This window comes from Oncorhynchus keta, chromosome 2 (genome assembly GCF_023373465.1).
Source record: "Oncorhynchus keta strain PuntledgeMale-10-30-2019 chromosome 2, Oket_V2, whole genome shotgun sequence".
NCBI classification, from domain to species: Eukaryota; Metazoa; Chordata; class Actinopteri; order Salmoniformes; family Salmonidae; genus Oncorhynchus; species Oncorhynchus keta.
In genome coordinates this window covers 43,718,024-43,745,263 of record NC_068422.1, presented here as the reverse complement: position 1 = coordinate 43,745,263, position 27,240 = coordinate 43,718,024, and the positions used below count along the sequence as shown (strand labels likewise).

The 27,240-nt window shown below is 40.7% G+C and overlaps 2 protein-coding genes and 1 long non-coding RNA gene across 4 annotated transcripts; 1 reads left to right on the top strand and 2 right to left on the bottom strand.

The window, feature by feature from the left end:
* Window positions 1-1,853: 1,853 nt before the first annotated feature.
* LOC118400869 (succinate dehydrogenase assembly factor 4, mitochondrial-like) lies at window positions 1,854-9,594 on the bottom strand. Its single transcript, XM_035797852.2, has 3 exons — window positions 9,423-9,594; window positions 5,941-6,054; window positions 1,854-4,766 (listed from the first exon to the last, which is right to left on the bottom strand). The coding sequence occupies exons 1-3, from the start codon at window positions 9,505-9,507 to the stop codon at window positions 4,657-4,659; spliced, it is 309 nt and encodes a 102-aa protein (XP_035653745.1). The 5' UTR covers window positions 9,508-9,594; the 3' UTR covers window positions 1,854-4,656.
* On the top strand, window positions 6,902-26,447 carry LOC127911061 (uncharacterized). The gene is made up of 2 exons (XR_008077511.1): window positions 6,902-8,963; window positions 24,978-26,447. It is a non-coding gene; the product is annotated as an uncharacterized LOC127911061 (long non-coding RNA).
* LOC118400851 (T-cell leukemia homeobox protein 1-like) lies at window positions 10,241-16,386 on the bottom strand. 2 transcript variants are annotated; one of them, XM_035797843.2, is made up of 3 exons: window positions 15,627-16,386; window positions 14,286-14,487; window positions 10,241-13,090 (listed from the first exon to the last, which is right to left on the bottom strand). In XM_035797843.2, exons 1-3 carry the CDS (start codon window positions 16,054-16,056, stop codon window positions 12,880-12,882), a joined length of 843 nt encoding a protein of 280 aa, XP_035653736.1. In that variant the 5' UTR covers window positions 16,057-16,386; the 3' UTR covers window positions 10,241-12,879. The 2 variants fall into 2 exon arrangements, with proteins under 2 accessions (XP_035653736.1, XP_035653730.1); XM_035797837.2 differs by having other exon boundaries at window positions 14,286-14,523; window positions 15,627-16,385.
* Window positions 26,448-27,240: the final 793 nt, after the last annotated feature.

Here is a 27,240-nt window from a genome sequence, read left to right as displayed (position 1 = left end):
ATACACATTTAGATTTGTGAACAGCAATACACAACCAAAATCCGTAAGGCGCAAATAGCTAAATGACAGCCCATTGATGTGAATCACACTGCTGCTGTATGTGGATATCAATAATAAGTGATATTCGTATCGCCGTAGACTAAACCATTGCTGTCCTCCTTACCTCCAAGCGTTTATTCAAATTGGATAATCTTTGCATGTCGACAGCAGTCTCATCATTGGTAGACATACTGTAGCTTGGACTGTAGCCTACAAAAGCCTATTCCTGCTCTTTTCCCGCGATCCATTAAACACATGTGGTGTGTCATCATAGTGATCTCTGACTTGTGGTCAGACTCGCTCAGGTGGAACAAACTTAAACTTGCGCCTTTTTTTCAATGCTGATTTGAATGTCATTGAGAAAACAGAGAATGGTCAAAGATCTTTTCGCAAACATCCTTTCTGAGTTTAAAAGTAATCCTCAAAGTAATCATCTAGTTTTTCAAAAGTATCTGTAATCTGATTACTGCATTTTTGCTTGTTACATACCAGTTTTTTTGTAATCCGTTACTCCCCAACCCTGGTAAAGACAAAGTAATATCATGAAATATAATTCTGTCAAATATTATTATTATTTTACCACAGACCTTATTATAAAATATTTGATTTTATATCACAGATAAAATGCAGCAATTACATTACTTATAATGAGAAGGAAGGGAGGTAGGGGGATTGGGAGTTTCTTCAACCAAACCCATCTACATCCATCTATCCACTCTTGTCCCACACCCATATCCCTCCATCCAAGTGCCATCTGTCAACTTTCACTAAAAACCACACTTGAAGCAAATATAAACATTCAATTAAACCGATTTAATCAAAGGGCAGTTGAACAAGAGTGAGACAAGTTTAGCATGGGGGGGATACAGTACGCCTGGCAGCATGAGATTGGTGCCAACATCAAAACAACTTCCCCTAATGTATCCTTGATAGAAAGAGAGAGCGAGATATGTGTAGAGTCACATCGTCTCAGCGCAGTAGGGTACAGCAGGGTTAGAGAGATATGTGTAGAGGGTTAGAGAGATATGTGTAGAGTCACATCGTCTCAGCGCAGTAGGGTACAGCAGGGTTAGAGAGATATGTGTAGAGGGTTAGAGAGATATGTGTAGAGGGTTAGAGAGATATGTGTAGTGTCACATCGTCTCAGCGCAGTAGGGTACAGCAGGGTTAGAGAGATATGTGTAGAGGGTTAGAGAGATATGTGTAGAGGTTTAGAGAGATATGTGTAGAGGGTTAGAGAGATATGTGTAGAGTCACATCGTCTCAGCGCAGTAGGGTACAGCAGGGTTAGAGAGATATGTGTAGAGGGTTAGAGAGATATGTGTAGAGTCATATTGTCTCAGCGCAGTAGGGTACAGCAGGGTTAGAGAGATATGTGTAGAGGGTTAGAGAGATATGTGTAGAGGGTTAGAGAGATATGTGTAGAGTCACATCGTCTCAGCGCAGTAGGGTACAGCAGGGTTAGAGAGATATGTGTAGAGTCACATTGTCTCAGCGCAGTAGGGTACAGCAGGGTTAGAGAGATATGTGTAGAGTCACATTGTCTCAGCTCAGTAGGGTACAGCAGGGTTAGAGAGATATGTGTAGAGTCACATTGTCTCAGCGCAGTAGGGTACAGCAGGGTTAGAGAGATATGTGTAGAGTCATATTGTCTCAGCGCAGTAGGGTACAGCAGGGTTAGAGAGATACAGTGCCTTGCGAAAGTATTCAGCCCCCTTGAACTTTGCGACCTTTTGCCACATTTCAGGCTTCAAACATAAAGATATAAAACTGTATATTTTTGTGAAGAATCAACAACAAGTGGGACACAATCATGAAGTGGAACGACTTTTATTGGATATTTCAAACTTTTTTAACAAATCAAAAACTGAAAAATTGGGCGTGCAAAATTCGGAAATCAAAATAACGAAACGTAAACAGACCGTGACAGCACATTCACAAGAATTATCCATGTAAACTACAGACTTACTCTATGTACAGTACTAGGGGCTACTTTATTTCAAGTATCCAATTTCTACATTGAACCAGTTCTAAAATGACTTTACGAAACCCCTGCTCTCAGCCCTCGCCATTTAACAAAGGTCTTCACTCCAGGAGAGGCTCAAACAGAACATATCTTTTTCTTTAGCGTGTGCCTGTTGGATGAATGTATGCCAACTAAAAAAAATACAATGGACGCATCCTTACAGAAACATTTGTTTCACTACATCCCTTCTTGTAACAAAGATACAACCAGAGATGCTGTATATAGTGACGAGATGGTCTTATTTCCACCAGAACAATGGGAGTCGTCCCAAAGGCTTAAGGCAGGCAATCTGCTTACTCTCAACCAGTGAGATGAGCAGACAGCTCCCAGACTGTAGCTAACACTAACCTCTAGTGGGGGGCCACATCTGTAAGAAACTAGTAATATACATTCGTCTTGTGCACATTGTTCACAGTATTTCATGATTTAATATCACAACTAAACTCAATACAGGTCAATAAGGATATATTGGTGTGCTGGTATTAGAACACTTTTGTTATTTTTGTGTTAAAAATGTCTCAATACAGCCACACACATCAGCAACAGAGGGCTCCACTGCTTTTATACTGAACAAAAATATAAACGCAACATGTCAAGTGTTGGTCTCATGTTTCATGAGCTGAAAAAGATGGAAAAAGGCACACACTGCTGCTCATGCTCTCAGCTGATAATTATTTATAACATTTCGACCCTTAGGTCTTAATCAGGCATCCATATCCCAAGTGGTGGAAGGTAATTTTATATATATATAGGGGCAGTTCTCAGTAATCGACTTCCCAGCACCCAATTCAACATTTTTGTGACCTATACAGGCAACCAGGAAGAACTTTTGGAATTCCATGCTTATCTAAACGTTGAATGAACACCTTCATTTCACCATTAACTATGACCTATCACAAATCAATGTTCTTGATGTGATGGTTATTAAGGACAAAACTTCCCTCTCCACTGGAAACCTACGGACAGGAATACCCTCAGAGGTGTCAGCTTTCATCCACGTCCACTTATTAAAAGTCTCCCTAAAAGTCAATTCAGTCGCATCAGAAGAATATGCAGCTTTGATGCTTCTTATCAGAAACAGACCACTAACCTCACACAAAAGTTTAAAAGGATACAAAGACAATTGGGAAAAACATTCCAATGATAATTTTGAAGTACTAACAGTTGGAAAGCCTTCTACCAAAAGTTAAATAAGAAGCAGAACATGTCCCATCATGCGTCACCCAACACTCACCATTGGGGAAGGCATTTAATGACGTTGTTAGGAAGCACTGGTATGTTATTGCCGCTCACCCACAATTGAAACCCATTTTAAAATATCACCCAGGGTTTCACAAAATGTAGAGATATTCTGTCAGAGAACCGTTACTACTCACAATGGGCCAGCCTGGTAGAGGTGGTGTCATGCTCTTGTGAATTTTGGGTAGAGCCTATATGACAGGTGTCACATGTGGTTGGGCAGTCAACATTCATATACTCACATTCTGTCTTTGTAAAAATCCCCTTCATCCCAAATTTTGACAATTTATTATGGATCCCAGAACATTTCCATACTCACGAAAAGCTTAGTTCTCTCAAATGCATAGAGTGTGCAGTCAAGTGAAATCCATAGATCACAGCACAATTCAATTATTTCAATTGACTGATTTTCTTCAATGAACTGTAACTCAGTCAAACCTTTGACATTTTTGCATTTATATTTTTGTTCAGTACATGTTACAGGGTACACAGGGTAAGGGTGTGCCAGTCAGACAAGACGTAGAAGAGCGCTCAGGTCAGGATGCCAGGTGGTTGCCTGTTGAGTGTCGCTGAGCAGGAGCGCTTCCCTTCATTGTACAGTACACATAGACTCAATAAACAACCAAGAGGCAGAAAAGAGAACGAGAGTAGAGTGAAAAGAGACAGGGGCTAATGTAGGAATACTGACCAGATCAGAGGCATTGTCAATGACTCAATATAATGAGCAATAATCAAAAAGTAAAAACATGCCAGAGTAATCTCTAGAATTTTTTTACATTGCATTTATTCACAACATTGACATCTCTGTACAGGAAGCAATAAACTTGCATGACAATCGTTCACTATCAGTGGAGGCTGCTGAGGGGAGGACGGCTCATAAAATGGTTCAGAATGGAGTAAATGGAATCATTTACATTACATTTAAGTCATTTAGCAGACGCTCTTATCCAGAGCGACTTACAAATTGGTGCATACACCTTATGACATCCAGCTTTTTTTTTCTGGGGGGTTGTCATTCCATTCACTTCATTTCAGCCATTAAGAGCCATCCTCCCTCAGCAGCCTTTATTGTTCACTGGGTCATCATGTCTCATCATCATACATCTCAACAAAAACAATAGTGTGCAAAGTGAGTATTGCACCATAAAAAGTAAGTGAGACTTGTTCTACAGACTACATGTGTATAAATGTGAAACTACAAATCAGATTGTATGGTTCATGGGGAAATAGTCCAGACTGATTCAGTATGGTGTACTAATCCTGGTCTCTTGCACAACAATCCTCAGACATGGATGCATAAGTTATAGATAAGATATGTCCACATCGCACGTGTAATATACCAGGAATGGAAACTAGAAGTCGACACAGCGGCCCTTCCTCTCCCAGTCCCCGTAGCGCGTGGGTTCTGGGCCTCGGGGCCCCCCCTGCTCCTTAGTGGCTGGGTTCACATCATCAGGGAACTCTGGCAAATCAATGGGGGAATGATTAGTGTGAGAGGTAATGGAGCATCCTAGAAGGTATCTGCAACCTTTTGCCTGATCTGTGACATAGTGAATATACAGTGCAGTCGGAAAGTATTCAGACCCCTTGACGTTTTCCACATTTTGTAAAAACTGAAATATCACATTTACACACACTACCGTTGAAAAGTTTGGGGTCACTTAGAAATGTCCTTGTTTTTGAAAGAAAAGCACATTTCTCGTCCATTAAAAGAACACCAAATTGATCAGAAATACAGTGTTGTACATGACTATTGTAGCTGGAAATGGCTGATTTCTAATGGAAAATCTACATAGGCATACAGAGGCCCATTATCAGCAACCATCACACCTAATCAAAGTTTATCATTTAAAAAGGCTAATTGATCATTAGAAAACCCTTTTGCAATTGTTAGCACAGATGAAAACTGTTATTCTGATTAAAGAAGCAATAAAGCTGGCCTTCTATAGACTAGTTGAGTATCTGGAGCATCAGCATAGAAAGAGGAGTGGGAGGCCCCGGTGCACAACTGAGCAAGAGGACAAGTACATTAGAGTGTCTAGTTTGAGAAACAGACATCTCACAGGTCCTTAACTGGCAGCTTCATTAAAAAGTACCCACAAAACACCAGTCTCAACATCAACAGTAAAGAGGTGATTCCGGGATGCTGGCCTTCTAGGTAGAGTTCCTCTGTCCAGTGTCCGTTCTTTTGCCCATCTTAATCTTTTATTGGCCAGTCTGAGATATGGCTTTTTCTTTGCAACTCTGCCTCAAAGGCCAGCATTGTGGACTCGCCTCTTCACTGTTGACGTTGAGACTGGTGTTTTGCGGGTACTATTTAATGAAGCTGCCAGCGAACATTAGACTCCGTCATTTTAGAGAATTTGGCAGTACATCCAACCAGCCTCATAACCGCAGAACACGTGGTGGTCACACCAGATGGTCACCCGATCATGACTGTTTTATGATCTACACTCCTACCTTTTTTTAAATGAAGGTATCTGTGACCATCGGATGCGTACCTGTATTCCTAGTTATGTGAAATCCATAGTTTAGGGCCTAATTAATTAATTAAAATTGACTGCTTTCCTTATATGGACTGTAACTTGTTAAAATTGTCGTGTTCATATACACAAAAAACAGTGTATTTGTCCTACTTTCAAGGGGATCCTTTATCTTCTCATCATTCATGTCAAAGCGGCCCTGGGGGGTTTTGGCCTTGCGCAGTGGCTCCTTGTCCTTAGCTGCTCCACTTGCTGTCCGCAAGCATCCTTTACACAAGAGAAACACATTACAGCTGAGGCATTAACCACTTCATACCTAACCTAAAAAGATACATTTGTGTTGATATTTTGAGATGATTTTTACATATCAACATGAGATTATCGTTTAACAGGTGGCTTGAGAAGGGTATCAATCTCTTGGTGTAGATTTTCTAATCAAATGATGTATGTGAGTGTAGGAACCATTTCCTGACTTAAAATTAAAATAGTTCACCTAATTTCAGTTTGTGACAAAACAAGCAAGTATAGTATAGAGAATCAGTGTACCAGGGCTGACAACTTTTGAAGAAAGCTTGGAGTGAGATTTGCCATGTGAATTTCATTGCCCGCTGGCACAACCCCTAGATGGAAAATGTTACTGTTTAAAGCTAATCTCCTGCAATTCTACGTATTGTGACATAGCTTAGGTGCAGAACCAGGGTGGATTTTTTTTAAACACACAAAAGACAGGTCAGGTGTACTCAGGAGGCTTTGAACATTAAATGAACACACACAATTCAATGACTGCTACTTTGAGATTTTGGGGGGTGAAATTTAAGGTAACATTTTAATATCAATGGTCAATGGCAGTGGGTAACCAAATCCGGTTGCAGTCTCCTTGTCCATCGACTGCTTTCAAGGTATGGACACAATTTTTAAAATGCGGGTGAACTCTTTAAAAATAGGTCTTGAAGAAAATCCTCCTTGCTCTCCAGATGTTAAGTCCGGGAAATTACCCTTTCGCTTAAAATCATCCAAAAAAAGTTAGCTTATAACAGTGAACCTTTTTTATGGGATACACAAGGCAATTCTAGATCGTATGGCATATTTTTGTTAAACTATCCCCAATTTAATGGAATTGCAACCCTCTGCATGCACAGTGCACTCTTCCATCACATAAGGTGAATGCACCAATTTGTAAGTCGCTCTGGATAAGAGCGTCTGCTAAATGACTTAAATGTAAATGTGCATGCACTCTTCCATCACATGTGCAGTGCACTCTTCCATCACATGTGCAGTGCACTCTTCCATCACATGTGCAGTGCACTCTTCCATCACATGTGCAGTGCACTCTTCCATCACATGTGCAGCTGATTCTCAAGATCTTGCACACTAATGAGATGCTATTGAGCTCACACTTCTACACTGTGAGCCAAGGACAACCTGCTTTCTGGGAAGTTTTGATTAATACCTGGGTGGGGTGAATACATTTAATATGACATTATTTTTTGTTAACTAATAAATAGTAGCCTACAGCAAAGTGTGTTTAAATAATTTCTAACTTGTTAACAATTTCTGCTAGTTAGTTTATGCTACCATGTGGGTTTTAGCTTGCTTGCGCCTGCTAACTGAGGAGTGTTAATTCACAAAATATATAGCCTCATAATTCAGTTTTCAAAGACCCCAAGTAGGCATATAAGATTTAAAATATGTGACTTTTTTCAGGAAACTAGACATGTGTTGTGCGTCACCACTTCACAGGAGAGACATTTGAACATAAAAGCTTTTTTTCTTAATCAAAATGCTTTTTTGGCAGAAATGCCTTCTGGAACATTTGAGCTTTCATGTGCCTTAATAGCAAACTTGTATGCCATCTGTAAATACAAATAAAAAGGTTAAATTACGAGCCTAGTTGGTTTAGCCACAGAAAATGACAGCAAACTTCCCGCTAGCTATGATTGGCTGAGATAACGATTGGGCTGGACATCCCGAGAGACATGTTTGGATTGGTCTGCCATGTAGCACGCTTCTGGCTATAATATGAGCTGGTCAGTATGTGCAGGTAATCCTTTCTAACACTTTCTTGTTTAAAGATATCACATAGTAAAACTGCATAAGTGTTGCTCTCCACTTTCCAGATGACCGATTTTTGAAATCAGTGGAATTAGAATATGATAGTTAAGGAGATGATTGCAAATATGCAGACTGAGTCAGAAACAGAACACACAGAAGGCTGTTGGAAACACCTGTCTCCAGATTACATCTTCAAACTAAGGGCCACCATGTCATCAGTAAGTCTAGCCAGCTACATTTAATTGTCAGAATGTAATTTCAATTTCAAGTTAAAGTGTACTGTTAGCTAGCTAATGTTACATGTATGATCTGTGTAGTAATATTATTCGTATCTCAGGGTCATTTGCATTTCTAGTTACAGTCTAATGTTAGCTAGCTAACATTGAACATGGTTGGTTAGCTACCTGCAGATTCATGCAGGGTAGTAACGTTATGAGTTGGGATTATGGTTCATTGTTTAGCTAGCTAGCTACATGTCTAAACAAAATTCTCCGCTGTGCAAGTATCCATTTCAATAGAATGTTATGTCACTGCGACAACTGTCGATAGCCGTAGCTGGTAAATTTGCTCTGGCTATCTACTCCAATTTCAGAGCACTCTCGTCGGAGTGTGCCAGAGCGCAGAATAAGTGACACGTTTACGAGCGCGTCACCCGGCATCAGTAAACGTTGGCAAAAAAAAGCATAATTAAATTGTTGCCAGCAGCAGTTACCAACGCTCTGGGTAACATAAAAAAACCTCACCGGCTCTGCTAGGGCAAGTAAAATGGTCAGAGTGAGCGGTTCTCTCATTTGTGTATGGAAGTAGCTAGCAAGCTAGTCAACATTAGCTTGGGTGCTTGTCTGCTGTTAGGTCAAAACGCTCAGATCAACCCTACTTTTCAGCCAGAGCGTCCAAAACGTTCCGAGGGGGAAACGCTCTGAATTTACGACTGGTCAAATTGACAACGTTCTGTGTTAGTGAACACTCCAGATTAAATGTACAAACCCACCCGTAGTATAAACCAGATTTGATTTTTCAGCGATGGGTGGGGCTAAAACTTAAGGGTGTGAACGATGCTGAACGTGTGTAGACAAAGAACTCTCCTGTGGATACCAAAATATTAAAGGGCCATTTCCTCAAACGTGAGTTTATCAACTTTCATTTTCTCAAACGTTTATAAACTTTCAAAGCAGAATTACTTTCCAATGGTATCAACTGTAGTGTATGATATACCATTTTCTAGCTCTGAGTCTCTACTTTTATCCAATGTAAAAAAATAAATAAAAAAATGTTGCTACATAAGACCGAATCGAGCCGGTCGGTCGCATGAGATTACACTGGCAAAATACACTGGCCTTTAGTACGGAGATGCAGTGCCTTAGGCCGCTGCACACACAGACTGTCCTACATTGCCGGGGAAGAGTTTAAGAATTTAAGAGCTTGCAATCAAGCGTTTCACTGTACTAATTACACCTGCTGTATATTTTGCACGTGACAAATAAACGTCGATGTTGATGTCGTTTACCTTTCTAGCCAGCAAGCATGCGCACATAGTGGCTAGCCGCTTTGAGAAACGACACTCTTCGAGTTAAGGCACGCACCTGTAAAAGCAGACTCCATGAATAACCCTTTGGTCGCACGAAGAATCGATGTAGCAGCACATACGCGTAGTAGAGACATGTTCATTACCGTTAGCTAGATACACTGGCTTGATAAGGTCAAACAGGCATTTACACAACTTTATGGTGTTTTGGCAAGCATTAATGACGTCTGGAACGTCATCATATTGCGACAAAATGAACTCTGCAGTAACTACGTATGGACACCAGGGTGAGCCAAAGTAAAATGTGTGAGTCAATCAGGATGCAGTGCAAATCAGAATCCTTGGCACGACCATACCCTAAAACCTAACCTTAACCTCTACTCTTACCCTACCCCTTACCTAACTCTAACCTTAACCATTTCAAATGTTAACTGCAATTGGGTCAGAGTTGGGACGTCCTAAGGATCCCGGATAGCACCAACCATCAATCAGGCATTGGGATAAGATGCAGCCTTGTACACAACACAACCTAGCACCACCGGTATGTCCCTGTGTAAGTGCTTTCATCATCATGTCTTCTGGATGCACAACGTGATACACACACAGATTGAGGTTTCCCATGGGTTCTCTTGCTTTCCTTGGATGCTTTATCACTAAAAACAGTGAAGTGTGGAAGAAGTATGGTGTAACCTATCAATCCACCGATCAGTGGTCCAGAGGAGATGAGAAAATAAAGCCTTGTTAAAAATTGGGATACAGCTTTGGTATTCTTTTATGGACAATATTTAGTCTCTTGTTATATTTTAAACAAGATAACTATTCGGTTAGAAGAGCCAAACATTTTTAAAATACAAAGCCATGAAGACAAATACGACAAATGATACAAAATCATTTAATACAAATTTGTAACGTACAAATTGCCCTACTCTGTTCATGACTATGATTAAACAGTGATTGCAGGATAACGTCTGCAATAAAACTATTTATTTTACATGCAGCTCGAAATTAAAAAGAACCTTGCTCCATTCATACATTTTCAATTCAGCGACATAGGCTACACAATGATTTATGGCTTTACATGGTACAGTGATTCATCTGGGTCTAGACACAAGAGATTATACTGTAGCTAATTTGACTCATACAGTCCTATTCATAAATCAATAAGATTTATTGCAAATGAACTGTAGCAATGTTCACGAAGGACATGACACAGATCGGTTTATTGCAATTTATGTTTTAACTTCTTAATTGATGATGTTCAGGATATGCTGCTTTGTTTCCCTGGTGGTGAATGAAAAATGCATGGGCTGAGTTATACATTACTGTAGTATAAACAGGAGACTAAGCTGTAAACGCAGTGTTAAACGCTCATTGGTAGTGTGTAGTGATGAATGCATTGCAACATTATAGATTATAGAGAAGCAAAGCCCAATAAAATCAAATAGAGGACATGTTTAGATATATCCATACATCATACAGTATGTTACAAAAAGGGTGCAGAATAATAGCAAAATAAGAACTGAGGAATATTTGTGGCTGTGTCACTAATAGGTGAAGGTGGAATTGTGGCAGAGAAAACAAGCAGTAAATGCTCACTTGGTCGAAATGCAATAACATGTTAAGACAGTTCTGAAATGCACAAAGGATATGTATTTGATTGCATAAACCAAGCCTAAATAATTTTCATTTAATGAAAGAAAAAAACAAATAAGAATACTGATTTTTTTTAAATGAGAAGACTGAGGACACGAAAGAAATGCAAGGTGTTGCCTAAACCCTCACTCTAATCTGCCGCTCACTGTGCTTGTTCACTTCTTTGAAACTTATCTGCCATTTTGACCACCTTTTTTTTTCCCTTGAGGGCTTTGAAACAACTGAAAGCCAGCATGCTTGCTTGGTTTAGGAATTTCAGGAGTTTTGGAAAAGCCACTTAAGTGATGCTGCAGTGCTGATATTTCTGAGTAGAAGGGGAAATTCTACCCTACATTCCTTTTTGACCATGGGGAGAGAGGCCCTGGACTAACTCACTCACTCACTCACTCTCTCTCTCTCACGCACACACACACACACACACACACACACACACACACACACACACACACACACACACACACACACACACACACACACACACACACAGCTGCATAAGATCAGCATCACACACACACACTTTACAGTTGCAATGAGTGTTACACTAACACACATGTACAGAGCCACATACTCCATAGTGTAGATTCACATTAATCATTATCATGCAACCAGTATCATTCACTTGCTGGAAACACCATTATAAAGGTCTGGTATTGACTAATAGGGCAGATATATACGAGGGATGGTTCCTATCGTCAAAGAGAGTTCTGGCCTCAGTTTTCCCAGACACAGCAATGTAATTCCTTCCATGCACTCCATAATGCATGATGACCATTGGTTTAAAACAAAATATGACAAAAACACAAAGCACAACACTGCTGTATTAATTATTTAAAAATATTTTATATGGCCTTATAATTCTTGCCTGTCATCATATGTATAAATGGATCACCAGAACTGAAATTATTAGAGGACTATAGCCTAAAGTACAAGAAAATTGAACAAATAACACCTTTTTTTACAGGCATAATTCAGCTGTTTACCTGGTTTTATTAAGAAATTATAGGCTAATAGTAACAATGGATACGGTACCTACCAAAAAAATAATAACTTCAACAAACTCAAGGCAATATTAATATTTCTACCGTCGTGCTTGTTTGAAAGATAAAAACAAGTACTAATATTGGATAATGAATTAGTAAAATATTTAGATAACGAATTTCTAAGCAAATACCAGGTAAATAGCAGACTGCAATAAAGTTTCATCCAAATGAATAAGTGCTTGAGTGATGTGGTAAAAGGTAAAAGATAATTACTCATTTATAAGTGAGAAACTTCATGAGATGGTAAATTGTCAAATATTGTCACTGCTCCTTCCCTCCACAGAGAGAAAGGGGTTGCGTCTAGTCAACTGCTAAAACCTCATTTATAACCATTGTTATCAACATAAACATTGTTATGAGACACAGATAGGCTACTGAATGTATGCCACCGAATCGATACATTTAAATTTAATTAGGCCTGTTCCTCAAATGATCAGGTATGAATATCTATACGTTTTCCTGTAAGAGAAAGTGCTAAAATAAGTGCTCACTTATTGTTGACTTATATCAAGGTATATCTATAGGCTTAGTCCATAATTAGGACTGGATTATGTTTTACTGAAAATGTTAAATAAAATCTTCTGAAATTAAACCACGTAAAAACAGGCAGATAAACTGAAACTCAAAAACCCATCGCTATTGAGCTCATGTCGTGGCTTAAATTCACGGACACTATCAACCTAAACTTTTTTCGAGGCAATGTCAGATAAATCCGGTCCTCGTGAGTAATATTTTTTCAAGTCGTCTTCGTGATCTTAAAAAGTTGTTCACTATATTACTACAATCGCTTTAAAGAGGGAAAATAAAAGCGGTCAGAGTTTGTTATTCGCAGGCGGACACGCTGCTGAATTTGGCGGTGTTTTCAGTCCAGGGCTGGAGGTTCTGAAGCGCAAACAGGGAGCTGTTATGCAGGCAGAGCGGGTCCGGGTTTGCCGGTTGGTTTATCGTTTTCTGAAAAGCCTCCTGTTGGAGTTGCATGAGGATCCGGTTGGCTTGCTGTCGCTCTGCTTCTCTCTCCTCCGCTGTCTGGCGCCTGGAACACCGGAGACACGAGAGAGACACTGTGAGGCATCAGAGGGAAATTATATCCAAAACAGGCTGCGTCGTAATATGTACAGGCCTTGAGGCCTAAATCACATTTTGACACAGAGTGAATGTCTTCTGGATTAATTTGAACACGTTTAGTCAATCATGATTAGCCTAGATTATAAGCACATTGTTTAACAAAATTAGCATGGAGGCAAAATTGCTTGCTTACGCATTATTAACATGTTGGCTAAAAGCTGATATCGAAATTGTTCTCAGCCAACAATAGCCTATGTGGAAATAAATACAGTTTGGCAAATAATTTGTCTTCGTCTGATGGCATAAATCTTTCTTTAGATTTTTCTGTTATGTTCTCCCATTGACTGAATAATGATTATTAGGCCTAGACTATATAACATAATATTAATCGTTGATTGATATGTTATTTTTACATTTCTAAAATCCAATCTCCAGAGACGTATAAAACTGCTTCAGTAGACTACGGAAAACATCTTCCATCTTTAATGCGTAAAAGACGTGGCCAAATTGGCCTTCCACTTTTACCCACGATATGTTTAATCTGAAAATAGCTTTAATAAAGACCTTAGAAATAAATATTTTCGTCTGAAATGATATTATTTCGAAAGATTTAAAAAACGTTAACTTTTACAAGAGTAGTCATATGCTAAGATAATCATGATCCTACTTTTGTGGGATAGGATATAGTTAGTTGCCACAGAATGTAACTCATTATAAGACTGACTGTCTTTTCCTTGACTGTTGCAAGACAACATTAATTAACTGAATGCAACGGTTTAGAACCGAAAACTTCAATTGTAAAATACAATTTACGACCTGGGGTAGACAAAGAAGTGGGGCGATTGGATTTTGTAAATATTTGTTATCAAATGCACACAATTAATGAATGTCATATAATAGATAAAGACATCATTTTCTATGCGTTATTATATTAAAGTTAATATTTGTAAAACATCACCCAGATGTGTAGACCTTTTGCTATTTTATTGGTTTTGTAGCATTCTTGGAGTGTAAATAAATTGCCCATTCTATACATAAAAGCACCAACAGACCTAAAACACACACATACACGCGCACACACACACAAACAAACTACGACATTCAGCGCTGGAGCGTACACTACCTTAAATGTGGCCTATACAGATAATCATCAGTAATCTCACCTCCATTTTGTTCTTCTGTTCTGGAACCATGTTTTGACTTGCGCGTCAGTCATCTTGAGGGCCTTAGCCAAAGCCGCTCGCTCTGCGGAAGCCAGGTACTTCTGTCGGTGAAAGCGTTTCTCCAGCTCGCAGATCTGCAGGCGGGTAAAAGACGTCCGGGGCTTTTTCTTCTTTGGGGGCGTTCGGTTCTGGTACGGGTGACCTACACGGCGTGTTACAGTGAGGGGTGAAAGCGCCACTGGATTGGGAGACGGATAGATAGGGGCAAAAGCAAGCAGCACAATCAGAAAGAGAGCAGCAAAAGAGCAGCGAAGCAAGTTCAAGAAACGTCAGACATAGAGGGGAGATCTATAGCTCGCAGGGAAAATTAAAGGGTTAAAATGCCCGAACGTGACACAAAGAAGCGCAAATTCATTATGAAATTTCAAATTCCTTGACCAAACATCCTATTGTTAACACTCTAAAATGATACATGCAGCCCCGAATTATATAAGTGTTTATATTGCTTGCTTCATATATGGCACCCCTAAAGGTTCTACATAGAACCCTTTTGAACCCCAGCGGTTCTTCTTCACAACCAAAATGTGTGTATTATTTTTGCATTATTATTGCTAGGTATTACTGCACTGTTGGAGCTAGAAACACAAGCATTTCGCTGCACCATCGATAACATATGCAAATCTGTGTACGTGACCAATAAACGTTGATTTGATTCGAACATTGGTTCCTTATAGAACCCTTGGGTTTCATATAGGGTTCTAAATGGAACCAATTTCGGTTCTATATAGAACCTTAAGCGGTTCCATACATGAACCAAGCATAGAACCCTTTTGGTTCTATCCAGAAACGTTGTTTCTAAGAGTGTAGGCATGAAGTTAACTTTTAATATGTCAGTTTGAAGGAAAATGTTTATGTTAAATCATGGAGCGATAAGAAGCAACAATGCGTAAGTGTTAGCCTATACGTTGTTGTAGCAATTTGGGAAATGTAATTTTAGGCTATTTCGATAGCATGTCTTAGGCTATGTTATCTAAGTCACTGTTATTTGTAGGTGCTTCTTATGAGCTCTAAAGGCCGAGTAAAATAAGTCAAAGCCATTGGTGTTCATCAACTAAAATGGTCTCATGAAATTACACAGCGTGTTAAGCAGTAGCCTAGCATATGATTTATTATCGATTATTTCAGAGCTGAGTTCATCAGGAACAATTACTAGGCTACGGACCAACATCAGGAACATAGCATGACGGGGATTGTCTCACAATAAACATGGCAACGCCATTCATATTGCTATTTAATTTCCAGACAACCAACCACATGTTATGTGCATTAGAGGTGGTCTACCTGTGAACCTGTCTTTGGTGTATCTTCTGTTGCTCTCCATCCAAGGGAAGGTAAATCCCGTCAGGTTGTTCATCGAGCCTGGTATCGTGGACATACCACCGGGGATGGTCGAGTGTCCACTGTTCAGAGGCCGGTGCGCGGGCACACGGATGACTCCAGCAGCGTTAACGTTATTCCCACTGACGTTCATCCCCATGTTCATGTTATAGGTGCTGCTCAGATTGGTTACCCCATATGCGTTGCTGTTATATCCAGAGTTGTTGCCGGTGAAGTTACCCGTCATGGTGTTGTAGGCAGTGCTGACAACGCAGCCGAGTCCATAGTCCGACTCGGGCATCCAGCTCTGATCCACATTGTTGAGGATGTGGTCGATCCCAAAGCTGATGGGCTCCGCGTGAGTGTGCTGGAGATGCGCTCCAATATGATCCATGGCCTCCTCGAGCCCCCCGCGAGGTACAGAGGTGCTCCACGCGGTGCGCCTTATCTTGGAGCTTAAAAACGTATTCTGCTCTCGCTCCAGTCGTTATCTAATAAGTGTTGGTGCATGTGTGTGAGTGTGTACGTGTTTGTATGTGTGCGTGCGTGAGAGAGTGTATGTGTGTGACGCTAAACTAAAAGCGATTGTCTGTTTTTTTCTTCTTCCTTTTTGGCTCAGGCAGCCTTGCCGGCTGGAGTAAGAGAGCATCAATCAACGTGCCAAATAGGCAGAGCGAGATTAAGACCCAATTTTAGGCCTCGAGACTCAATTGGCTAAAGACACTACGGAGAGGCCACAAGCTCCTTCAGTGAAAGCTGCGCGCCTTCTCTATGGACTCGTGGCACACTTCATAAACACCAGGCGGAGTCTTGTGAAAGTAGGCAATGTTTATATTCTGTAGCCTATTCATTTCACCTCATGGTACAGTACATTTTTTACAACATCAATTACAAAACTGTTTTACAAACCTCAAAGTAACCTAAGGTAAATAGGTGCGTGGTCAGCTCCGTGCAAGCAGTGGAAGTGTTTAACGTGTTTCGAGAGTTGCGCCCATCCATCCATCCATCCATCCATCCATCATAAATAAATAAATGGGTATAGGTCTCTGTGTTCAACTTATTTCAGGTAGGCCTAATCAAAGGTCTCCAATTGACAGTGGTTCTCGGGAACACAATTGAACTGGAGACAAATCTACGTCCATGGTCAAGCAAATACGCAACCCAACAACATTACGCACAATAAAACTCCATTCTGTTATAATTGGGGAAAAACATCAACAAATAGCCTATTTTGTTTTGATACAAGGACAAGATGAGGAAGTAAATCGATTAATAGCATACTAAACCTTTAGTTAACTGCATATCATAATGCATTTCAAACAGACCTGCAATGTGCTCATCTTTTATATAAAACGTATTCATGGAATAGACCCATGCGTAATTCCAAAGTTATTCAATTCCCTTGTGAATTGTGGGCTCATCTCTTGATTCTATATGTAATTAAAATCCAATACTGCCAAATAGATCCGTGCCATATACAGCCGGAAGGAGTTGATTAGGCTTTCAGGGGAAAAGAGAGATCAAATAGGTCAATTTATGTTAAGCATATCACGTGCTCAACTCCTATAATGATCTCCTATAATTACCCCATTATGTATTTATGTTTCCTATAGTGGCATCATTACAAAACTAATGTTTTTTTAATTAGCCATTGACTGAGTGTGCGTGTGTCAATACTTTCCCCCCCTCGCATATTTCGGGAAATAAAATAAAAAATAGTATAAACCATTTGACTACAAACTCGGTATTTTTAATGAAACAAATCCACTGTTTTATTCAATCTGTATACGTCATTAATGATCAATGGCTTTGTATTATGTATTCAATAACATTCAAGTTAAAATGAATACGTATTGGCTGCCTGTAGCATATCTAAATAAAATCCCAATAAATTATCAAAGCGAGTTTTTGGAATGCGTTATTAATCTACACCTAATACATGTTTATAAATGAGAAATTCAACAAACAAAAACATACACTTTAAAACAATTAAATGAAAATGAAACCATATGGGTCATTGATTTTCTCTCCTCTCGAAAGCTTCAGGGACGTGATTATTTAACCGAGAGCATTAAAGTATTCGTATTTGATCTCCAGATTCTCACTGGCCTATTGACCAACATTAACGTTTAATGGCTCGCGGTGCTCCCAAACTTATGTGGTTTTCCAACTCGTTAAAACGTGGACTAGGCTAATAACGAACGTTGAGGACTTTCAGGGAGAGGTAAATAATTCAAATGAAATGCAATAGTCTACTAATGCAGTCACGGAGGACTGCACGCTTTTCTTTTTTCTTTTGAGAAAGTGTGTGTATAGGAAAATCTTGCCTATCTGTCCATTTAATAGGCACTATGATAAGGCTTATTATAATTCATCGAAATGGTGGTGTAAATGATTAGCGGTTCTCATGCACAGTGGGCCATGGGTCTTGTTTGCCTGTGTTTGTCTGTCTGTGTGTGTGTGTGTGTGTGTGTGTGTGTGTGCGCGCGCGCGCGCGTCATACACTTCCAATCCAACTAGGAGTAAAACTGGCAGCAGCATTTGATCAAACTCGATTATTGAGTGGCGACCTCCAATAGCAGCCCCGGTGTCGGTGTGGGGTTTGGCAAAACTTGTCTTTAGAGACATTTAGCGTATTGATTGATTTCTTACCACTTTAAGTAGCCTATGCTTGACAGTGCACTAATCCCAGCGCGTTAGGCTACATTAGCATATCCTAATAAATTAAGCCATATAGCCTATAATGGGTTATTAAGGCCAATTTTCAGATTTGTTTTTAGTTCTGCTGCTTTATCGCGTGAGGACAGTCTCGTGGTGGTATGTGGTCCTCTATCCGGATGTTGTGTTTATTTCCCCCTGTGGTTGTATCAGAGTATATCGTCTTTCTGACTCTACCTGCGCAGTCCTTGATCCCTAACCCCGACCTCTCTGGCGCCAAATCCATCACCTCACCCTCTCATGCACGCACTCAACGAGAAGGCTCGCCTGAGTCAAGCGCACGTGGCCAAGAATGGCACCGTTTGGGTGTGTGCTCTGTTCCCGCATACACGAAAATTAAACCATCCCTCTCTCCCCAATCTTTTCTGTCCCGCACCTCCAACTGCGGTGTAGACGTGGACATTTCAATTGATTGTATCAGAATGAATAACACAGCGCAGCAGCCACATTCTCAAAGAAGCCAGATAAAACATTGCATGGACATGTTGTATCTCATATCGACACACAGAACAGCCGTCAAATACAACCAATGCCTCGAGCCAAACTTATGTCAGTGCCTACGTGCTTGTGCACCCGGGTATCCACAAAAATAGGCCTACCCTATTGAACAATTATTTTATACACAGATCATCTAAACAAGCTGAACAAATACCATGTAAACACATTCATTTCACATATTCATTGTAGAATAAGGCTGTAACATAACAAAATGTGAAAAAAAGTTAATAAGGTGTCTGAACACTTTGTGTCATACTTTGACATTTTTTTCATACTTTCACCAACCAGCTCTCACAGTCTCTCCTCAGAAAAATGTCATTGTTCCAAACGTCAAATTTCGAAGTGAGAATGGATGTCAAATATTGACTTGTATCTGCTGTTGACCTGGCTGACTTTGACTGCATTTGATTGGTTGGTAGAGTAAAAATGTGTAATACAATTCCTAATAGACTTAACACCTTCACTTGGGTGAATTAGGCCTAATTGATTCCTTGGCATAGGTCTACATGAGCTTTTTTAAACTGATATGAGCTGAGTGTCCCTGTGATCGTTGCTGGTCAAGTGTGCACTATTTCATACAGTCTTTGAATGACTTAGGTTGATGTACTCCGCTCTTACCCATGATCTGAAGGGCTGAAATAAGTTCTGAAATAACAGTTCTCAACGGGATAAGTGATCTATCATCCTGTTTGTTTAGTAACACGGGGAAATGGCCGCCACCATAGGGATCTCACACGCCAGACACTGCTAGCCCCGCAACCCCTCCACTTCCTCCCGAGCACACACACACACACACACACACACACACACACACACACACACACACACACACACACACACACACACACACAGGAAAAACATGAGGAAAAAGATGGGCATGTTTTGATTCACACCGCTGCAGGCAGACTGATCCATCAGAGTTAGATGCACATTACCTACACAAACTATTTTGTCTTGAACACTGTCTAATGGTCTAATTGACAAGGGGAACTCTCCCAGGGTGTATTCATTCTCAGAGTGCACATAAGGACATTTCGTTTTCTCCGTTAAAAGTCGTGTTTAAAAGCCTACACTCAGACTAACCATTTACTACTTGTGAGGAGGAAAACACAAGAGAAGAGCGCCCGGAGGTGAGAGCATGTAGCCAGTGGATAAGCTATGTTGTGTTTGTGTGTGGTGCTTGGGGTGGGGGTGTATGTGGTGTGAGTGGAGGAGAGTTGCTACAGTCCGGGCCATAGGTGTAGCCACATGAAAGTGATGACCTCATACAGTCTGTCAACACACACACACACACACACACACACACACACACACACACACACACACACACGCAGACTAAAATCTCAGAGCGATGGAACAAACCGTTTTTTCACCTATTTTCTTCAAACAGGACCAGAATTTCATAATTGTAAAACACAGAGTAGCTCACATTTCCATGTCTTGCAGAACACAAGGTTGACTCTTTCCTCTGCCTTGTGTGATTGACCGGTCCCTTATCTGAACGTCAGCAACTTCCAGAAAAGCCCATTTTCAAGTGATGGATGGGACCCAGTCAGAGAGAGAGACAGAGAGAAAGAAAGTAGAAAAAAAATAAAGCAACCATGGACACTGGAGTGAGTTGCCTTCAGCTAGTTGGACAGAGATGCACCTTATTTTAATGACAGCCATCCATGATAACTTAAAGGAGAAGATTTGGAATGGAATGGAATGTTATGGAAGGGTCCAGACACTGCGATTTCACATGTTTTTGAGAAACCTACCCCAGCCAGAAATTCACTTCCTCATCCTCGTTTTGCAATATTGGGGCACTGAAAACACATTTAAAAAATGCAAAATAAAATTCCTAAATGTGTCCTTTTAGAAACGGAAGGGTTCTCAGTGTAGTGATGCAGGTCTTTAGATGTTGCACACAAAAGTGTGACATTCTGAACTTTATCCGCAACGTTATATTCCATTTTGTGGGACTCCTGCTGTTTCCCATATCCAGCTGTTCCATTGTCTGTGTAGCCTGCTGTTAGAATGTATGGAGAGCGTTCGCTCGAGTGGCAACAAAATGGAATATAACTTTGCGAATAAAGTTCAGAATGTCACACTTTTATGTGTACAACATCTAAAGAACTGCATCACTACACTGAAAGCTTTTCCATTTCTAAAAGGATGCATTTGGGTGGTTTTTGGAGCCTTTGTTTGTGTTTTTTTCGGAGATCCTGTAGTGCACAACTAGGATGAGGAATTGGATAGCTGGGGTAAGTTTCTCAAAACATGTGAAATCACAATAAAAGTGTCTGGACCTTTCTAAATTGAACAAAAATATAAATGCAACATGTAAAGTGCTGGTCCGATGTTTCATGAGCTAAAATAAAAGATCCCAGAAATTTTCCATACACACAAAAAGCTTATTTCTCAAATAAGCCCTGGCCAAGTCATACCAAAGACTGTAAAATGAGACCGATGCGTCTCTGCTTGGCATTCAGCATTAAGAAGATAGATTGGGGGTAAGGCCCTGCGATAGACTAGCTTCCTGTCAAGGGCCTGTACTTGTACATCAAGCTGCCTCACTCTACAAAAACAGGAGATAGGCTCCTGCTCCTATGAGCCAAGGCTTGTGCAAGGCTACGTACTGATAATATGGACCAGTATCTTGTGAGGTTAATTTCTGGAAGGACAAATTATATTTTAGATAGTGTCATCATCAATTCATTTTCATTCACTTTGGAGGAGAAAAGTCACCAGAACTGACTTTTTCACAATCGTTCAAAAAAGTATAATATTACAAGGGGCATGCCAATTGTGGTGATGAGTACATAAATAGAATAATGGGTTATGACATTTAAATGAAGTTAAAGCGGGGTTTGGTGGTGACTTTCTGAACTGTTATAGTTAGACCAAAAGTTTAAAGTAATACAGCAATTATTGGTAGTTCAGTTCTGTTTGGGATATATTGATCAGGAAAAGATCCCTCAAATTTTCCATATGCACAAAAAGCTTATTTCTCTCAACTTTTGTTTACATCCTTGTTAGTGAGCATTTCTCCTTTGCCAAGATAACCCATCACCTGACAGGTGTTATCAAGGCTCAGGCTAAGACCCAGATGCAGACACAGGAGGTGTATAGTACAAGGGGCAGGCAAAATGTAAGTCAAGGCAGGCAAAGAGTCGTAATCCAAATCAGAATCAGGCAGGTACAGGACAGCAGGCAGGCAGGTAGGTAGGTAGGTACAGGACAGCAGGCAGGCAGGCAGGCAGGCAGGCAGGCAGGCAGGCAGGATCAGGACAGGCAGAAAAGTCCAAACTGGGAAAAACAAAAAGTAGCACCACATGAACCACAGGAAAAACTTTACAAGACAAACTGGCAACAGACAAACAGAAAACACAGGTATAAATACACAGGGGATAATAAGGGGAGATGGGAGACACCTGGTGGGGGGTGGAGACAAGCACAAAGACAGGTGAAACAGATCAGTGTGTGACAGGTGTGGCATATCAAGAAGCTGAATAAACAGCATGAGCATTACAGCATGCTGGGGACAATAAAAGTCCATTTCAAAATGCGCAGTTTTGTCACCCAACACAATGCCACAGATGTCTCAAGTTTTGAGGGATTGTGTGAGTGGCATGCTGACTGCAGTAATGTAGTAATGTCCACCAGAGCTGTATGGCGTTGTGTGGGTGAGCGGTTGTGTACAGAGTGCCCCATGGTTGCGGTGGGATTATGGTATGGGCAGGCATAAGCTACAGACAGCGAAAACAATGACATTTTGTTTGATGGCAATTTGAATGCACAGAGATACCGTGATGAGATCCTGAGGCCCATTGTCGTGCCATTCATCCGCCATCATCACCTCATGTTTCAGCATGATAATGCACAGCCCCATGTCGTAAGGATCTGTAAACAATTAGTGGAAGCTGAAAATGTCCCAGTTCTTCCATGGCCTGCATACTCACCAGACATGTCACCCATTGAGCTTGTTTGGGATCCTCTGGATTGACGTTTACAACAGCGCGTTCCAGTTCCAGCGAATATCCAGGAACTTCGCACAGCCATTGAAGAGGAGTGGGACAACATTCCACAGGCCACGATCAACAGTCTGATCAACTCTATGCAAAGGAGATGTGTTGCGCTGCATAAGGCAACTGGTGGTCAAACCAGATAATGACTGGCTTTCTGATCCACACCCCTACCTTTTTTAAGGGTATCTGTGACCAAGAAATGCATTGGGGCGGCAGGGTAGTGGTTAGAGCGTTGGACTAGTAACCGGAATATAACCCTCAAGCTGACAAGGTGCAAATCTGTCATTCTGCCCCTGAACAAGGCAATTAACCCACTGTTCCTAGGCCGTCATTGTAAATAAGAATTTGTTCTTAACTGACTTGCCTAGTTAAATAAAGGTTAAATAAAAAATATCTCTATTTCCAGTCATGTGAAATCCATAGATTAGGTCATAATTGACTGATTTCCTTAAATGAACTGTAACTCGGTAGATTCTTTGAAATTGTTGCGTTTGTATTTTTGTTCTGTGTATATTTACATCAAAAATAAGGTTGAATCCACTGACCCCATGCCTTTCCCATACAAGGCCTCATGTCACTCAGGTTCATTGAGTTTAACCCCTCAGGGGGGATTGATGGTCAGGGTGAGAGGAGTGACTCAGGAATAGAAGGCAAAGATCAGGGAAAAGGACAGGGAATGTTTGGCCTGAATGCTTGGAACGGAAGCAGGGACTCCACGTTTTGGTTTTATGGACACACCATCAAATATAAAAAAGGGCTTATTCTGAACTTTGACGTTGTATGGTGGATGCTGGCTATGTGCTGCACTGTGTGAATGTATACTGCGGAACATACAAAGGCATGGATCCATCAATCAATCTCGTGACCAATCTGTCCAATAATGTGCAATCAAGAGGAGTCATTCATACATTTTAAAATGAAACCTGAACTTAATCAATACATGTTTTGGAGTCATATGTTCCAAATTCAAAATCATGTGTATGGCTAAGTTGGTTGACACATGGTACTGGCAAACACAAAGGCTGTGGGTTCAGTTGAACCCTATGTCGTGTTGGATAAAATGTGTATAACTTCTGCTTTGATGGCTAACGCATAGTGCAGGAGCTACTTGAGATATTCATCCCAGCAAACTCAAATTGGTTCTGTGAAAGTTCTAACAACATTTGTTCAGTCGCGGAATGTTCTCATAACACAAAAACTGCCCAGTCGTGCTGATGATTAGAAAATGTTTGCGTGATGTTGCAAAAATGTTCCTCGGACACATTTAATCTGTTCTTTACAGGTTCCCAGAATGTTTCATTAGGCTGTAGGAACAGGTTCCCAAAACACAAAATATGCTCACATGTGATGCCATTCATACAATGATTAACTATAGTTGCACAGGACATTCCTATAATGTTGTAAGAATGTTGACAGGACACCTTAAATTGAAGTTTGACCTAATATTACCACAACATTCTCAGCATGCAAATGTGTAGCTCATTTGGCAGTTTTTCTCCACATTTATTGACAATTCACATTTGAGAACTGTATTCCAGGTGATACAATGAGAGATGGCATTTTAAATTCATTTATAGGACATTTGAACAGCATTTCATTATACAAACACAACTGTATGTTTTGCATTTCATATGTTGACAATATGCACATATGGGGTTTGAAGCTGCAACGTAAGGTTCCCTTGACAGGTCTTTTATCCTCTGCACCACCAGGGAAGTTCTCTCACATCAACTTTTTTCTCTTAATATATAGCCATGGTTAATCAGGAATTCCTTTTTAGCCTTCTAACGCACAGTTCAGATGTCAAATTTATGGCGAGTCGAACTGAATAGAAATTAAAAGCATGGTTAAGCACTTTGCTTGACATACCGATTGGTTTCTTACAACCACCGTCAACACGGTATCAGACTTCCTTGTTGGTTTTGGGTCGAATTCAGGCAAAAGAGCGACTTCTCACAGAAGTGCTCTATTTGCGAGGAGTATTTCTGTTGTGGATGTGGTAGAGAAGTAACCTTTGTCTTTACTTTTTTAAATGTATTTTTACATGCAATTAACATATATTAACATGCATGATCATTTCTCTCAACAGTGGCATGCTGCTTTAATACCAACTTGTTTCAAGCAGACCACCATAGTCCCCGTGCCCAATAATGCCAAAGTAACCTGCCTAAATGACTATCGCACGGTAGCACTCACATCTATAGCCATGAAATGCTTTGAAAGGCTGGTCATGGTTCATATCAGCACCATCATCCCAGACACCCTGGACCCACTCCAATTAGCATACCGCCCAAACAGATCCACAGATGACGCAATCTCTATTGCACTCCACAATGCCCTCACCCACATTGACAAAAGGAATAATTATGTAAGAATGCTGTTCATTGACAGCTTAGCATTCAACACCATAGTCTCCTCCAAGCTCATCACCAAGCTCAGGACCCTGGAACTGAACAGCCCCCTCTGCAACTGGATCCTGGACTTCAGGCAGTGAGGGCAGGTAATCATCCATCACACTGACCATCGCCATGGGGGCCCCTCAGGGGTGTGTACTCAGTCCTCTCCTGTACATCCTGTTCACCCACAATTGCGTTTACGCGCATGGCTCCATGACGTGTTAGGACTGATCACCAAAGCCGATGAGGCAGCCTATAGGGAGGAGCTCCGAGACCTGGCAGTGTGGTGCCAGGACAACAACCTCTCCATCAACTTCAGCAAAACAAAGGAGCTGATCGTGGACTACAGAGGGCCCAAAACATGGTCAAATACTCCATCCACCCAAGCCATAGACTGTTCTCTCTGCTACTGCAAGTGGTACCAGTGGACAAGTCTGGAACCAACAGGACCGTGAACAGCTTCTACCCATAAGCTACTAAACAAGACGTCTAAATAACTAATCAAATAGCTACCCTGGACTACATATATTGACCCTTTTTTGATCTACCTCTCTTACACGGACTCTGGGCACACACACTGGACTCTACACTCACACATACTTACACTGACACCCCAACACACACACACACACTACATATGCTCACACCACACACACACTCTCACAACATACGCTGCTGCTACTGCTCAGTCTTATCTATCCAGTTGCCAAGTCACGAAGCATGTGACAATTTTATTTTATTTTATCGTCAAATGTCCGAGGTGCAATCTACTGTTTCACATGGCACTCTATCCCCGCTCTTCTAAAGAGAAAGTGACCTATTTTTTTTAGTTTAGGGAGGCGACAGAGCGCTGTTTAATCTAGAGCTTAGACATACAGTAACTAACCCAGGGAAATACTGGTAACTGGGTTATTCACCATCACTTCATCCCAGTGGAGGCTGCTTGGGGAGGACAGCTCATAATAATGTCTAGAATGGAGTGTAATCACTGGAATGGGGTGGCAGGTAGCCTAGCGGCTAAGAGAGCTGAGCCAGTCATTGATAGGTTGCTGTTTGAATCCCAGAGTCAACTACACTACCATTCAAAAGTTTATTTAGAAATGTCCTTGTTTTTGAATTGAAACACATTTTTTGTCCATTAAATTGATCCAAAATGCAGTGTAGACATTGTTAATGTTGTAAATGACTATTGGAGCTGGAAACAGCAGATTTTTTATGGAATATCTTCATCTACAGTTTTTTCCAACTGCTTACACACATTTTCAAAACGGTCTCCCTTTTTCAAAACTCTACACACAATTCCCAAAACTGCACACACAAAATGCAAAATGCCTCACATCTCCTTCAAAATGTAACACTGAATTCAACATGCCATAAACACATGTCAGAATGAAGCATTTGCATCAAATGGCAAACACTGCTTTCATAATAGTACATTTTTGGATATACCATGTAAACACTGTTGTTCTAAATCTAAAGCTCTTTGGTCTTTCATAGGCTTATATCTACATTTCAATACAATGTTCTACAGTGAAAGTAATCTGCTGAGAGGGGTAACAAGTACACTGTAAACACCAATGCAATGTAGAAACAGAACATATTTATTAGGCCAAACATTACTGTTGTATACAGTAGCATACAACAAAACCATAGACATGTAAACCAAAAGTATATTCTTTAGAATACAGTAAAGAACACAATTGTGTGTGTGTGGTGTCCCGGGGGGCAGTCCAGCAATTGGTGGGGGGCTACGGTTCATCTCTTCTCCAGCCTGGGTCTGGCTTCATCCACATCACAAGATAAGTTCTCTTGCCAAAAATTGAGGGAAGTATCTCCTAGCATGGCGTATCCAACCTTGGACAGAGGCAACCTCTATGTCCCCACATGGAGGGAAGTATCTCCTAGCATGGCGTATCCAACCTTGGACAGAGGCAACCTCTATGTCCCCACATGGAG